This window comes from Solea solea, chromosome 19 (assembly GCF_958295425.1).
Source record: "Solea solea chromosome 19, fSolSol10.1, whole genome shotgun sequence".
In the NCBI taxonomy this organism is placed as follows: domain Eukaryota; kingdom Metazoa; phylum Chordata; class Actinopteri; order Pleuronectiformes; family Soleidae; genus Solea; species Solea solea.
In genome coordinates this window covers 6,268,573-6,283,947 of record NC_081152.1, presented here as the reverse complement: position 1 = coordinate 6,283,947, position 15,375 = coordinate 6,268,573, and the positions used below count along the sequence as shown (strand labels likewise).

Sequence of the window (15,375 nt, the reverse complement as noted above, 5' to 3'; positions counted from 1 at the left end):
CCCTCTAGTGGTAAAACAGGGAAACGGGGAAAAAAGCCAGTGTCATCTGATGGATGAAGTCACTGCTGCAACTAATGTGCTTCTCCAGTTGATCCATGTTTATTTTCTTATGTTATTTAAGCTCTCTTGCCTGTTTGGAGAGCGTAGATTCAGACGTTTACATTTCTATGTGAGTATCAATCGAGTTATTAAGAGTAAAGGAGGAGCAATGACATCATGACCCTTTTTTGTGTGGCGCATAATCTCCGTTTAATTAAATTAACTAATTATAAATCCTAAAGCTTCTCCTTCTGATGTGCGTATTAACATCTGTTGTGTGTTTTCATAAATCAGCAATTAAGTGTGGATAATTAAAGTTGCCATCAAAGAAATCACAAGCCCTTTGTTAATTTCTTTCCAGGCATATTTAATTGGCACAGTAAACACAATACAGAGTATTCAGTGCTCCAAAACAACAAGCATGGGCTACCAAATGGACCAAAAACCAAGAAAAAAAAAAGAAACGAAAAGAAAAAAGTGCAAAAAACACACCATTTGGTAAAACCTCACAAAGGAAAGAAGAAGTCTTACTTTTGCAAAGCAGATAAAGTCAGGGTAAGACTCTGAATAGTTAAAATAGATGTTTTTCCTTTTTAAACTTTATATATTCATATATATTCTCTCTCTCTAATTCCACGGTGCCATTTTTCCACTGTACAGGCGGGTTATTCACGTTGTGTGTTGGGTTCATTGCAGAGCACAGGCAGAAACGAGTGGTGTCATGTATCACTCAGAAAACGTTAACACAAACAAAAACAAATGGCTTTGTTAGAAAATGTTGACATTTTGAGACAAACACTGTTGATTCAGCAGGGATTTGATCATTTCTTCCATTATCAAGAGTCCAATCAGTCGTGACGTGCATCACTTATCCACAACGAAAGTGTCTGACACTCTGCTTCAGACGATCTGTTCAGCAATGGCTTCATCCAAAACACAACCACTGTTACTGTTTGCACTGAAGAGATTTTAGTCCCGCTCAGGCTGAGATTAAAAAAAAAAAGAAGCTAATTTCCAGCTTAACATAGAAGCAGAAACTCAAATTAAAAATCAAATATAAAAACAAATCACATTATGTGCCATTAAGCAGGAGGGAGGGGAGGAGCACGTTGACTAAAACCAAAAACCTTTGGAGATCATCACATCTTATTCCTTTTTTTCTCCCAGTGATTGAACACAAACCTGGTGATTCTGTCACAAATTCACAGGAAAATGATGAATCACAGTATGTTTCCATGTACAGTAGACAGCCTTCGTAAATAAAAACATCAGGTTGGAACGGGATAACTTTGTTTTTTGGGAGAACTGCCGCTGCTGCTGCTGCTGCTGCTCGCTGATTCACTGTAAACTAAACAACAACTTGCGTCAAACACTCTGATCAAAACGTACAACACTAACCCCTTTCACACACACACACACACACACACACACACACACTGTAACTGTGAGTGTACAGCGACACAAACGCTCTGTTTCTCACTCGCTGCTGAAAACAAGGGGAAAAACATGCTTTTCTGAACCAACAACAGAAAAGAGATATTTAAAAAAAAAACAGGCACTGAACCTAAACAGTAGCATTCAGGTTAATTTGAACAGTTAATCCAGGCAATGAGGGTTAACTGAAGAGAGAGGCTGGAGGCAGAGAGCAAGGGGGAGGAGGGGGGGGGGGGGGAGGAGAGAGAGAGCGTTAAGCTGCTCGAAAACAAGCCCCCCGCCACCTCATCCGGGCTGCCGGCAGAGGGAGCGAGGAGGAAGACAGGGCAAGCATGCAGCACACCGCACAACGCAGAGCAGAGAGGCCCCGCCCCTGAGCTGTTGCAAAAAAAACCCCAAAAGGGTGGGGGACAAGAGGGGGGGGGGTGAGAGAGAAGGGGAGGGAGGGGACCTCAAAGCAGCCAAGGGAAAGCCTTAATAAAGCTGCTTGAGGATGGAGGCGGGGCCATGGAAGTGATGTGGTCAGAGAGAAGAACAGGCACCAGTGACAGGAGGGTGTGAGAGTGATTCGTGACGACACACGGAAACGTTTTAAAATAAGGATATAAAAACAAACAACAAACATCCACGCTCATCTGTTTTTAAGTGACAGTGGTTATTTTGTTTGACTCCCAGGTCACGTCCACACACGATCCAGCCCAGCGTTTAAGAAAAAAAACGTGAACTGTGAATGAAAAGCTGTGTTGACACCAAATATATTCACGTTTCTTACTTTTACTTTTCTCGTTTAGAAATGTCTCTCCGAAGCTCAACAAACGCACACGAGGGAATCAACTTCCCCGTTTTACGACGGCACGTGAGCGGTCGTGGGCGAGCTACGTCTCTGGGTGCTTTTTAAACCTCGTTGTGGTGGTATGACCCTGACACACACATGATTCACACCTTCACTTTCTAAAAACCTACAAATATGGAGCCGACTTCAGTAGAACGTGAGGTTTTCACAGCTTCATAGATGAACACGGAATCAGAATAGTCAATGAGCGAGTGAGGAATTCATGACACACAAACTGTGGATGACAGAGGCCATGATTTCTTCTTTGCTGGTCACCGTCCTCTCTCTCTGACCACACCCTCTTCAGTGTGTGTGTGTGTGTGTGTGCGTGTGTGTGTAGCAGGGGTAAAGGGAAAAGGAGAAGTGGCAACACGACTGCACGTTAGTTACAGTAGGAAGCGAAGCTTTACTCAACACAAAGAAGGGAAAACCCGCACTGAGGGCTGCTGCATGGGTGTTAAGAATGGGGAAAAGGTTAAAGAAGAACAACACAGCTGATACGTCGTTGTTTTGGTGTTTTTTTGTTGTTTTTTCTTGTTGTATTGTTTTTAAAAAAATTGAGATGCGTTATTAGCGGCCCTTTTAGACTCGTCATCGTTCACTTTCTCTCTCTCTCTCTCTCTCTGACTCTCTGAGCGTGTGAGGAGCGTGGTGGTTTCTCTCCGGTGCTGCTTGCCCTGCCATTCCTCAGCCAGCAGCCTCACACTTTTAGGAATCTGTAATTTAACAAAAAAAAAATACAAACAAACAAAAAAAAAACGACAGAAAGAAACATTAGATAGCTTTTAAGGGGAAATCATGTGAAAGATGTAGCAAGCCTGTGATTCAGACAGGAGGAACAAGGAAGTCAAGACTTGCACATACTGATCGTCTGATTTATCAAGAGACTTCAAGTTCATTTACTCCTTTTTAAAAGTCCAGTGTGTAAGAATTGGTGACATCTAATGGTGAGACTGCAGATTGTAATAAAGATTGTAATCATCTCTCCTTCTGGCTGTTTTATCTGTTAAAGCAAGGCCCTTGCCTAAAAAACATGTATAAAACAATTTTAAAGTGTTTATACATGGGTGCTGCAGCACCCCCTACTGACCAAGGGTGGAACACACAGAGTGTAAATAGTTTGGTTGATTTTTGTTCTTTCTTTTTTTTCATAAACAATCTGAAATTGAAAAATTGTCTCTTTTTTTTATAACCATGAATGATAATTTGCTTTTCCAATAATACATTAAGAAACGTTTACAGTATGTTGTATTATTACTTTCCATTATCTGCTGCGATGACCTCAGCACATTGAAAGAGGTCAAATTGTAAAGGTCAGCGCTGGTCAAAAACGTCAGCAAGGAATTCTGGATTTCTTTATTTCTAAAAGACCAAAAGCATAATATTGTTGAAATGACAACTTATTTTTCTCAAGAAAGTTCAGATTGTTCATAATATGTAATGTAAAACAAAGGGATTATCATATTATTATTTTCCTGGGCCGGCCCACTTGAGATCCAATATGTGGCCCCTGAACTAAAAAGAGTTTGACACCCCCCTGTTGCACCCCTTGGCAAAAATATGTCCCTGTGCTCATGGTCCTTATATTTCTCACCAATAAATCCTCCCAAAAGTTTCACACTGGACCTTGTCTTGGATGCATGTTAACCTGCACCTGACTGGTCACAACATGCTGAACTCACAACATCATGAAGACAACCTTCCACAGATACTGCAACATGCAGCAAACGCGCTCCAAAAATAAAAACCCACACAGCGCTGAAGTAAAACACCAACCTCATGCTGCGCCAATAACAAGTGATCAAAGCCGACTGAGCCACACAGAGATGATCTCTGGTGTAAATGTCACAGTCTGTCTTATTCACAGTCGCCACACACACGTCATGCTGTTACCACTGAGTCAGAGACTCGTGCAATTAAACCCAAACATCTTTAAATCTCCACGGCTCAGTCCAGGCTCCTGCGTATACCTTTTTATACAGTTACATTCTCACTCCTCCATTTCTTTACCACTGGCCTGGAAGAAAGGACCACAACAGCCTGACACTCTCATTATGAAAATGTGGATTCAAAAAGGAATAAAAACATCTTTAAGGGGACAATTAGTTAATAATTAATTCACAATTTTTTTATTTTTTTTATAAAATCACGACCAGAATGAGGAGTATTTGCTTTCCCAGATGTTTCGTGTTGTAACGGCGCTAGGATCGTTATTGGCCTACAAAAATATCTGTTTTCAAAATTTCCAGCAGATTTAAATAACACTTGCAACGACTGCACGTGGAGCGTGCTTTGTCACCTGTCGCGTGACGGTGAGCGTCACTGCAGACGGTACATTCACTCAGCGGAGTTTAAAGTGCGTCGTGGATACGACTAAAAGCATATTAATCTGAGTGGAACATGGTAATCTGATAATCTGATATTTTACAGAGTAACAAAAAGATACAAAAATCAAGAACAGTGTTCTGAAATGCACGTGCGATCGCTGTTAGAGAGTTTACACATCACGTCGTTCTGAGCTTTGACAAATGGTCTTGTATTTCTTTCTGCCACTTGGTGGCACTGCAGTGAATAAGAGAGGTGAGGAACTACAGTACGGAACCGGCTCCTTGTTAATACGTGTTTTGTTCAGGGCTTATTTACATTTATTGTACAGTGACACACACTCGCACCGTCCTCCACAACGGACTAATCTGATTGGTCCTTCCCTCTAGAGACAGGGAACAAATGTGTGTGTATGTGTGAGGTGTGTGTTTGCTTATCTGACCCTGCCACTAACAATCTTTCATCGCCGATTCACAGAAACATTAAAAGAAAAAAGACCCGTCGAGTTAAATGTATGTCATAGCACCTTTGGCATTTGTTTCCAAAAAGACCTCGACATAGGACGTGGGGACGTAGCCTTCCTCCTCCCCGTTCCGGCGCACTCGCGTCCAGCCGTCCCCTTTGTCTTCCTCTATGACGTACAACAGCTCGCCCTCGGCCACCGAGATTGTGCCCTCGTTATGACCTATGAAAATGGACAAATGGAGAGCGAGAGAGGGAGATTAGAGACGAAGGAAGTGATTTCATGATAAAAAAAACCCCACAAAGGTCAACTTTGTAAATGTTGTTACTATTTACAGAAAGATATAAGATAAAACACAGCACATGAGTGGACACTGATGCCACTGACAGCTGGTATTGTCCAGCTGTCTGCAGGTGATGCAAATTTAGCTCAACCTCAACATGGCACCAGACAAAGTGCAAATCTCGAGGTTTCAACACGGGAATTTAGATTCTTAAGAGTGACGTCACTACTGTTGGTCAGGTGCCTCCAAATGGGTCTAAAAATAAACAACACTTTATTCATTTAGCTTCTAAAAGACCCTTAAAATAGCTTAAAATAGGCCATATCTGATGCCTTAACTACTTAAGGATTTTTTATTTTTTTTAACGATAATTAGAGATGGTTGAAACTTTTATACGGGACAAGTAAATGTCCTCTTTGTTAGTGAGTCACTGTGCTGCCTTTTATTTCAATTGGATCATAATAATCTGTACCTGTAGTTTTTATTTGCAAGAAAGCAGGTCAGAGGCCGTTTAAGTGAGAAACTTAAGGGGTTTTGAATTTGGAAAAAGTGTGCTTGTACAGTGTGCTTGACAGTGTCCTTGTATTAAAGTCCTCAGTCTCCCTATAGAATTACAAAAGGTTCTTTTGTCCCAAATTCAGTAAAGTCATTGTGCTTATTCTTGTGGCCTATTATCGTTATTATAAAGCTGGCCACTAGAGGGCAGGTATGTGACATCCATCCAACCAGCAACACTTGAACTGAAGCTTCACTTAAGCAGATGAGTTAGGTTTGTGTGTGTGTGTGTAGAGTTACCTTCAAAGGGATACAAGGCCTTGCAGGTGCCGATGGTGGGCAGCGTCTCCTCGTCGTCAAACTCGTCGTCAAACTCGGGCGTGGAGGACGTGGGGACAGGATGGGTGTTGACTTTGACCTGAGTCTCTGAATTGGGCTCCTCTGTGTAGCTGCCGTCCGGGCTGCTCAAGGGCCAACACACACACACACAGTAAATAGACTGTGAAAACATAGTTTTCTTTTGCAAATATAAAGTTGAGTGTGTTTATTAACAGAGTATACCATACCTCTCTCTGTCCTGCGCACAGTTGTTGCTCACTGTCGTGTTGTTCTGGGTCTCGAAGATCCCGCTCCGCCGCTGCGTGTCACTCTTGGACGGCATTCTCTCCTCCACTTCTGCTAACCAACCCTGAAACACACGCGACAGTCATGTGTTATGTGTCGAAATCTTTACGACGCGTGTGAAAGAATTCCGTTCATCTGATGACTTTTATAGTTCAGCCAGAGTTCAAACACCTCTGGTTTCCCATTTATTTACAGAGATGATGCACAGAGAAGTCTCCTTGTCTAAAAAGGTGGAAAAATGCAGTGAGTCAGCGAGTGCAGCTGCATCACATCTTCTCCTAATATGGACAAGCAGCTGTCTTCCCTGGAACTCCACCAGCGTGGAGACGTGCGCTTAGAAACTCCTCATTATTTACCGTCTCCTGTAATCTAAATAAGACAACTTTGCCAACACTAACATTCACACAGAGACGAGAGCTTGGCCACTGGCACCGGACGAACCTCAAATTTCTGCACTTCTAACTGGAGCTTCTCGATGTTCTGGCCTATCTCTAATAACCGGGGGTCAACGCTGGCGGGGTCTCCCATCTGAGGGTTCTTCACATACACGTCTTTCATCTTCGTTAGAGCGTCCCTATGACGACAAATGACCACAGTCAGTGTTTGTTGCGTATTAAAGAGGTAAACACAAATATTGCTGATGGTGTATAAGGTATATAACTTTCTACTGATACCTCTGGTCCATGTCTTTCTGAATGTCTTTATTTAAGTCGTCGATCTTGCCCTGGAGCTTCTTCCTCCTCTGCTCTGGCGGCAGGTGGCTGAAATCTTCTGGTCCAGAACCCTGAGAGGGAAAATAAAAAACAGGGAGGGAGGGGAATCAAAATTGGAGAAAGGAGTGGAAAGAAACGGTGAGATAAAGAATTTGATGTTGTCGATTTGTTGTGTTGCTGTTTTGATCAGGGAAGGTGCAGCATCTCTGTCTGCTGTGAACCCTGTGAACCAAGACTCGGGGGGATAAGTGGATAACAGCTCCACAAACGGAGCCCTTGTTTTGTTCTTAAGCACATAATTCGACCTGAAGGAGATACTGCAGTCACTCTCTCTAACACACACACACACACACTCTCACTGAGAATTGGGGATAATTGTCTTGTCTATTGACTTTGAGGCCTTGCACCTTTTCAGCCGCCTCACTTTACCGACTGCTGTCTGCAAATGCATGGGGAAATGGAAGACACTGCACACTGGCTGCATCCTACTTGCCCATAACGTTTCAGTGTGAGTTGCCTAATGCATGTGAAGCTGTTGGCTCATATTTCCTGATGAGAAGGCTTCCAGGCTCCAGCAGTGAACTAGTGAGTCATTGCTGCTCGGTAACATATTCTGAGGCAAGAGTTGCAAAATAAATGACCACAAACATGCTTGAAATACCACACAGTATATAAATGAATTATTTTTTTTCAACTTATGCTGTATCTAAAAACTCTCTCTCTCTCTCTGGTGAAGTTCCTCGTCTGTGTTCTCTGGTTCATAAAGATGATCTGTCAAAAACAGCTGAAACACTTGTGACTTAACCATAGTGTCAAACTGATCTGACATACTGTTGGGCAGAGGTTTTTTGTTCAAACATGTTAACGTAACGCATGCATGTTTGTGGTTTAAAACCTGTTGTGTTACGTGTCTCAAATGCTCTCCCACGACTACTTTACTCGTTAAATGATTTGACAACCTGTCAAATCTGTGCCACACAACTTCATGTTCAAAAATCCCTAAACTATCCCTTTAAGTTTTATTTCAAGACACGTTAGTTTATTTCTAATTTTTTTTTTATAAATAATAATATAAAGCTTGCGCCTTCAAAATAAAAGCCTCAATAATGACCTGAACATGAACTCTAGTACTATTTTCAGCCTTGTACTTTTTCATACGTTCAAATTATTGCATTATGCATGCAATTTTGTATTGATTTATGTGAGGCTATGCATTCATTTGAATAATATTGATCCCAATAGGACCCTTGTCGCTATACTGTATATATTTTTTAATTTAATGCAAATAAAGAGGAAAATCTCTGTGTGGACTAAACAGATGAAGGCCTGTGACTGGCTCTCTTTGAGGCCGCTCACAGGTTATAACTGCTGGAGCTTCGGACTTGAGGTCAGGATTGACTGCACACACAGTAGCTAGGTTACCACGGCAACCTTACCCTTTTCTCCCTGTATCAGCACGCAACACTTTACCCGGCAACATCATGCAACATAATAACAAAGACGTGTCAGTCGTCATGCAGTGACATGCGGGTTTTCTCTATTCACAAGGTGACAGTACAGAAGAAGTGATGAAGTTAGTGTTTGTATAGTTTATGTAAAAAGAGGACTAATAATGAGTTCAGCTCTACATGATCAGAGTGACACTATGGACAGAAATCTGCTGTTTACAATGTGTATACTTGATAAATTCTGTATTAAATCAAGCATGGACTTAAAAAGAACATAAACATTAAATACCGTGTACCAGAATATTCAAAAATATTCACTTTCTGCTCACTGAACACTGGATTAATGAGCGTATGTGAAGTGTAGACTCAGATTTACCTTTTTTTCAAAATGTCAGCTCATTAAACACTTTGCATCTTTGTCAGAAAATAAACATCACAGCTTGTTCTACTGGACAAGTGACAACTGGCATGCATGTGTGAGCACATGAGTGAACAACGACGACTCCAATGGGATCAGATTAGTACTTGTTACACAAGAAAAGAGAGTAGGGACTACCAGACAGGCTACGGAGACGGACACGGTAACACAGAGTAAATGTGATCACCTCGAGGAGATTCCGGACGTGGGAATTGAGTGTGATCTGCACCACGGCAATCACAGACACAGTTTTGGGAGGAAACAGGACGACGATTCACAAACACAGAAACAAAATAACACGTAAGATGAGACAGTGACGTGAGTCTGGGGTCCAAACGTTTGAGTCGCAGCAACAATTACATTGTTATCTCAAATTGCAAAACAAAAAAGAAGAAAAAATTAGAAGAGAGAGAGAAAGTGCACACACTCACAGAAAAAAAAACCATAACGGTGTACACAACGTTATTAACAATGTGTTACTGGGAGGACGTGACATGCGTGCTATGGTCATGCCGCTATGGACGTGAGGTTATACGGTCATGCTTACCAGCTTGAGAGAAAGCTTCATGGGAGGAAGAGGAGATAGAAATGGCGGGGAGCAGAAGAGAGAGAGAAAGAAACAACAGACAAAAGTCAACAACAGGGGACTCTCATGAACCATTGCTTTCATTTTCCTTAAAACAGAATTCTAAACATGGATTTTCATGACATTTGCCAAACTTCATCGTTTAGCCGAAAGAGGGCGGTGCTGTGTGGTTCAAACGTTAGGCACAGAGTGCCCCCCCCCCCCCCGCTCTTTTGTTAACGTGATGAAGTTTGACATTTTCAAATACGCTGGATTAATGAGAAATGAGGAGTAAGTTGGCACAGAGGACCAACCTAATGCACAAGCGTGGAGTTACAGAGGATGAAAAGGATGAATGAGAGTAAATGTAGAGGGACGGTGGCGTGTGATGGGGATGGGCGGGCGGGCGGGTGTTCCCTTTACTTCTCGATTACCACTACAATGACACACAGGTGACAGCAGAGGGCGCCATAAGCATGTATCACATAAGCAGATCCATATGTTGACATGGAGGCAGATAATGTGCACAGACAAGCTGGAGAGGCACTTTAAAATCCCAAACTATGTCATTAAGAATAAAACTTAAGATGATACACTTGAGATAAAAGCTGCTGAATGAAAGTAGAAAACAAGAGCGACTTCACTGTCAAATATACTGGGGGGGGGGGGAGAAATTGTGATCATTTGCTGAGTAATTCCTCCTGAGTTTATGTTTTGAATAAAGAGGAACAGAGACGAGTGCAGGTTTGATGGTGGAGCTGGAGCAGATGATTTCTAATCCTGTTAGAGGCTCACAGGCTGGTGCACGGAGGAGCTCCACTCACTTTAGCCCCACTAATCGAATCGTCCACCTGGAAAGGCCTGGTGCGATCCTCACTATGACATGCTGTGAGTCTGCAACGCACCTCCCTTCTAATGCATCTCACATTTCCTGTGAGTGACTTCCTATAACTCATTTATAGGTTAAAAAAAAAAAAACAGTGTCAAACTAACTGCAAACTATAGCGGGTCAAATTTGGACTCTAAATACTGATTTATAAATATAACCTTTGGTGTAAAAACAGGAAAAGTAAAAGTTTTGAAAAAGAATGAACATTAATATGCAATAAATATAAAGAAGAGTGGGTTGGATTTATCATATTTTAACATCTGATATGATGTTTTGACATCTTTACTACAATTCCAGCATTTGTCCACTGTGTAAACAAGAATAAAGCTTGACGTTAACACTTAAATTGTCTCATATATAATTGTATTCGTTTCTGTATCGGACAATCATCCCTATACATATGTATTAAACAACATATTGTTAGATTCTTGCAAACTATCATCTAGGATTTCTACACAAATTGAGAATTAAAATCATATTTGTCATTGCTGAGTGAAAAGTACGTGTTTTTCTTTCAAAATAAGGGACATGAGGTTGTGTCTGATTGGCTATTCCTGCTTTAAATACACTGTATTTGTGATAGATCAGGCAGTCACATGACAGCTGTGCATAAGCATGAGTAAATCCCATGCTATTTTGTAGTCTAAATCAATCTTCTCTCCTTTGTTGTTGCTCTTCGATGGATAAAATCGACCTGAGCTCATTCCCAACCACCCAGACACACACACAGATATACAGGTATATCACAGGAAGTTACTCACAGACGAATAACACTGCTGCCCATGGGAGGAAGACCAGCACAGACAAAAAGCCCTGGAAGGGGTGAATTCTGGGTACTGTAGGCTGAGCCCAGACCCAAAGTGTGACCAACACCTCGGCTAATGTAAAACCACCTGACAGTGAGATTTAATTGGCGTGGCGGGATGACGGCCGAGAGAGGATGAATGACATCATCATCATCATCATCACTCCGCACATCCACAGGTGCTCGTGACACTTTGTGAATTGACCCCTTTGTCGATGCTCAGCGGCCCCGAAACAGCTGCGGGACACAGCGAGCGGCGGGGGCGGGGGGGGGGAAACCCTCAAGCTGATACATGTGATGCGGGGGATGAAGTCGTCGTCTCCTTTCTCCATCATTCGCTCCTGACTCCACACGCGTCACGGCCGTGTGATCAATAAGGAGCCAGGCACAGACACGGGGGACAGGTTTCCCCGTTTTATGGTGACAAACTTATGGTCTTCCTCACAAATACTGGATCACAAAACACACTTTTTAGGCTACTGTCCCGTGTTGTACATGGCTTTTACTAATCACACACACACACCATTCATACTTCCTGCTACACTCGCAGAAACACACACACACACACGAGTACTCACTGGCATCCATCTCACACACACACTTACAACATATTGCCTGGCTTCGAAAGCATATGTGGGCCGGCCCAGTGTCCTCTTCATTAGGTCTTTGTGACAAACGAGCGAGTGCGGGGATTGCTGCTGTGGTGGTCGTCGGAGAGAATACAGCTTTGTCAGTGAGAGTGCACACAAACAGCACTGACGCTCTTATACTCTACAACAGGACCCCACAGATTTGTTTTGTCTTCGCTAAAAAAAAAAAAATACACACGCACGTGCACACAAAGTGACTGCGGATGGATTACACAGCTTATATGACACACGCACACACACGCGCACGCACACAAAGGCTCTCCTGCAGAGGTAGATATAGTTCCACTGTACAGAGACATGATACCTCCAGGGGCAAATCTGCTCTAATCCCTGATGTGAGACTCTGTAACAGGTGGGAAACTGTTGTATTTTCTTAATTTTCCTGCAGCTGTAGCCACAGAATTTGATTGATTGATGATGATGGAAAATCTGTAGCCAAGGTATGAACTTACTTTGCAATAAACATGTTTATATCACCTCTTTACTACTTTCCTTCAATCTTTTGAGTTGTAATACAAGCACATATATGGCATAAACATACATATACTAATAAACATATATTAATATGAAAAATGAAAGTTTATGTTTTACTGGTGTTTATAACGCAAGCCTAATTCATTCTTTACCATCTGTGCTGCTGTGACGCAGCAGATTACACCATAGTGGGACTAATAAAGGATGATCCTTTATCTCTAATTTTTCTTTTTAATACACACAGACATTACTGTCTATGTATAAAGTGAATTTTAATTCAGACATTTACAAAGCGTGTAACACCAGCAGATACCAACACAAGGTACTGTAGTACTACAGGCAAACTGTTTGTGCCAATTAATTAGTAACCTCTACCACATTAGTTCAGAAGTATTAAAGCGTCTAAACTCTGTGTGAGGCAGCACAGCCAGTGCCCTTAAAGAACCTCTTCTCATTATACTGGATTAACCCGATCACCTTCTGTTCATTTACCCCTAATATACAGCATAATAAAGCTATACTGTGACATTTATATACATGGAAAAACAAACAGGAGACTGTGAATCATACAAAGGAGTACAAGTTTAAATGTATTGGTATGAATTATGGGAGTACTAACTGTGACCGCAGCCTTAAAAATGTCACTCAACCTTCCAGTTCTTACTGTGCTATGAAAAGTAACAGTAAACAGTAACAGTTAAGGTCAGACTTCAATCTTTTTCATCTCTGTTTCGGCTGAAAACAATGCATCTGAGGTAACTCTGAACGTTTACTCTTCTCGAGAGTTGTTGCAGCACTTCCGCTTTGAGAAATGGTCACTTCCTGCTTGATTTGTGCGGGACTGGAAGAAAATACACGCTTCCCCTTTTTCTGCTGACCTTCAATCATTTCCTCTACGATACATTGTTCTTAAGCCCCATTTTTTTTTAGACGTTAGCACCAATTCACGCCCGTTGTTTTTACTTTGGGCACCTGCTACCCTTTTAAAAATACCAGGGTAAAACAAAAACTATATTTGAGGGGCCCGGAAGGAACACGTGAGTCAACGCCCAATCCTGAGTTCAGGGAGAGCTGGAGGAGTGAGGCATGTAATGGGAAGACATGCTGTGACCTGCTCCAGTGACTGTTAGAACACGTACACTGGACTCCAGCGCCGGAACAGGTCATGACACCCGCCAGGACCCTGGGCTGGTGCTGACACAGCCACCCTCCAGGAAGCCTTCTAAAATTACTCTCCTGACTGCACACAGAGGAAAATCTGTCGTCCGACTGCCACATCTGAAACCCCTCGCATTAATTCACACTGGGATATTTAATCCTCCTCTTTCATTTGTTTCCCTTATACGCAAAAAAAAAAAGAAAAGAAAAAGAAGCAAAAAGAATCTGCCTCCAGCACGGACTGCAGAGACCTGCACGGGGGGAGCAACTGCCGCCTCCATGCTACTGCCATGACTGTCGGGGGGTTTCGCTCATTTGTGTCAAGAAGAGGGGGCGGGGGGTGGCGGAAGAGGGGAAGGTATGATGGGAGGTTTTTTTTTTTTTAGAGTTAATATGAAGAATGAAGGGACAAGATGGAGATGCCGCTGGTGAGTCAAACGAGCACGATGGATTCACAGTTACGCGTTACAAAAGCATGCTAGAGGAACAAAAAGCCTGAGCACTGTATGAGTGAAGGTCGGGTGGGCAGTTGCTTTAAGATGCTATTATTGTCGCTCTATGCAAGCATTGTATAGAGAAATTGGGGTTTCACACACTATATCAGTTTTTGGTGGTTTTAATTGCATCAAATTTGACGTGAATGGGTCAATGCAGGCGCTATTTTCTGACTGAGGTCATATTTAAAGCTGTAGTGCATAACTTTTAAATATCAACAATTGTCAAATGAGTTCACACGGTGCTGATAAAGCCTATAAGCTCCACACGACTCAGTGTTAGCAGTGTCTAGATCTGGTGTCGCCTGGCGACATTCGCATGCTGCACACAGGAAGTGATTTTTTTTTTTTTTTTTTTCTTTAACGGGAGCCGGCAACATCACTCTAGCAAAGCGAGAGTTTCAGCAGCGGCTGCTCAAGAGAAACGCTCCTTCAGTTAGATATTACTTTCCTGCTTCATGTCAAGCAAAACTACCAGACCTGATGGAGGGAGCAGCTGTGTGTATACACCTGCAGTGCAGCGTTGCATGGGTACAAGAAGGATTTAGCCCATCAGAAGCGCTGACTGAGCAGGTTTTCTGAAACTATTTGTGTGTTTCAGTTATACCACAACCTGTTTGCATCCGTCTCGCTTTACTAGCGCAGTGCTTCTGTTGCGTCTGTCCGTCTCAACGTAAAAGAGCAGCTCAATTGTTTGACTGCAGCGCATATTTGTTTACATTTAAAGGTTGCACACTACATTTTAAAATAGAAACGCTTCAATTTCTGGCTACAGACGTCCAATCACAAGCTGCGACTAGAAGTTGACCTCCTTACTTCACCCATACAGTGTAGCAGGTACACATCTCTGAGCTCATACAGGTGCACAGACACACATGCACAAAGCTTGCTGGACACACAAACACACTTACCCCTCGCCTCAGGCTCCGGAGGCAGTGCATTTTGGGTTTGGAGGCCATGAAGTCGTTGAGGCGGTGGGAGAGGGGCTCCTTGTGCTGATTGGGAGACTGGGGGTCGTTGGGAACAGCAGAGGGTGAGGGCGGGGATGAGGCTGGGGGGGCAGGTGGGGGCTGGTGGGGGGACGTTAACAGGGACATAAGCTACCAGTAAGATAGGGAGCCGTGACGGAGAAGAGGAGGAGGAAAAATGTGGTAAGAGAAGAAAAAAAGGGGGACGAGAAACCAACATAAAAACAGACAAAAGGAGGAAGAGGAGGAGGAAACACAAAACGAAATAAATAAGCCTACAAATATTTAAAAAAATAAA

At 42.6% G+C, this 15,375-nt stretch overlaps 1 protein-coding gene across 17 annotated transcripts in view; it reads right to left on the bottom strand.

The window, feature by feature from the left end:
• Positions 1-389: 389 nt before the first annotated feature.
• LOC131445807 (formin-binding protein 1) overlaps positions 390-15,375 on the bottom strand; it is a 56,541-nt gene continuing 41,555 nt past the window's right edge. For 3 of the 17 annotated variants that reach the window (XM_058616480.1, XM_058616475.1, XM_058616474.1), the window contains exons 10-17: positions 15,021-15,209; positions 9,622-9,636; positions 9,262-9,297; positions 7,170-7,279; positions 6,937-7,069; positions 6,438-6,559; positions 6,172-6,332; positions 4,329-5,315 (exon numbers count right to left, since the gene is read on the bottom strand). In XM_058616480.1, coding sequence (XP_058472463.1) covers positions 5,137-5,315; positions 6,172-6,332; positions 6,438-6,559; positions 6,937-7,069; positions 7,170-7,279; positions 9,262-9,297; positions 9,622-9,636; positions 15,021-15,209 — 945 coding nt within the window. In that variant the 3' untranslated portion in view covers positions 4,329-5,136. The other 14 variants (XM_058616476.1, XM_058616477.1, XM_058616479.1 and 11 more) reach the window with 14 other exon arrangements.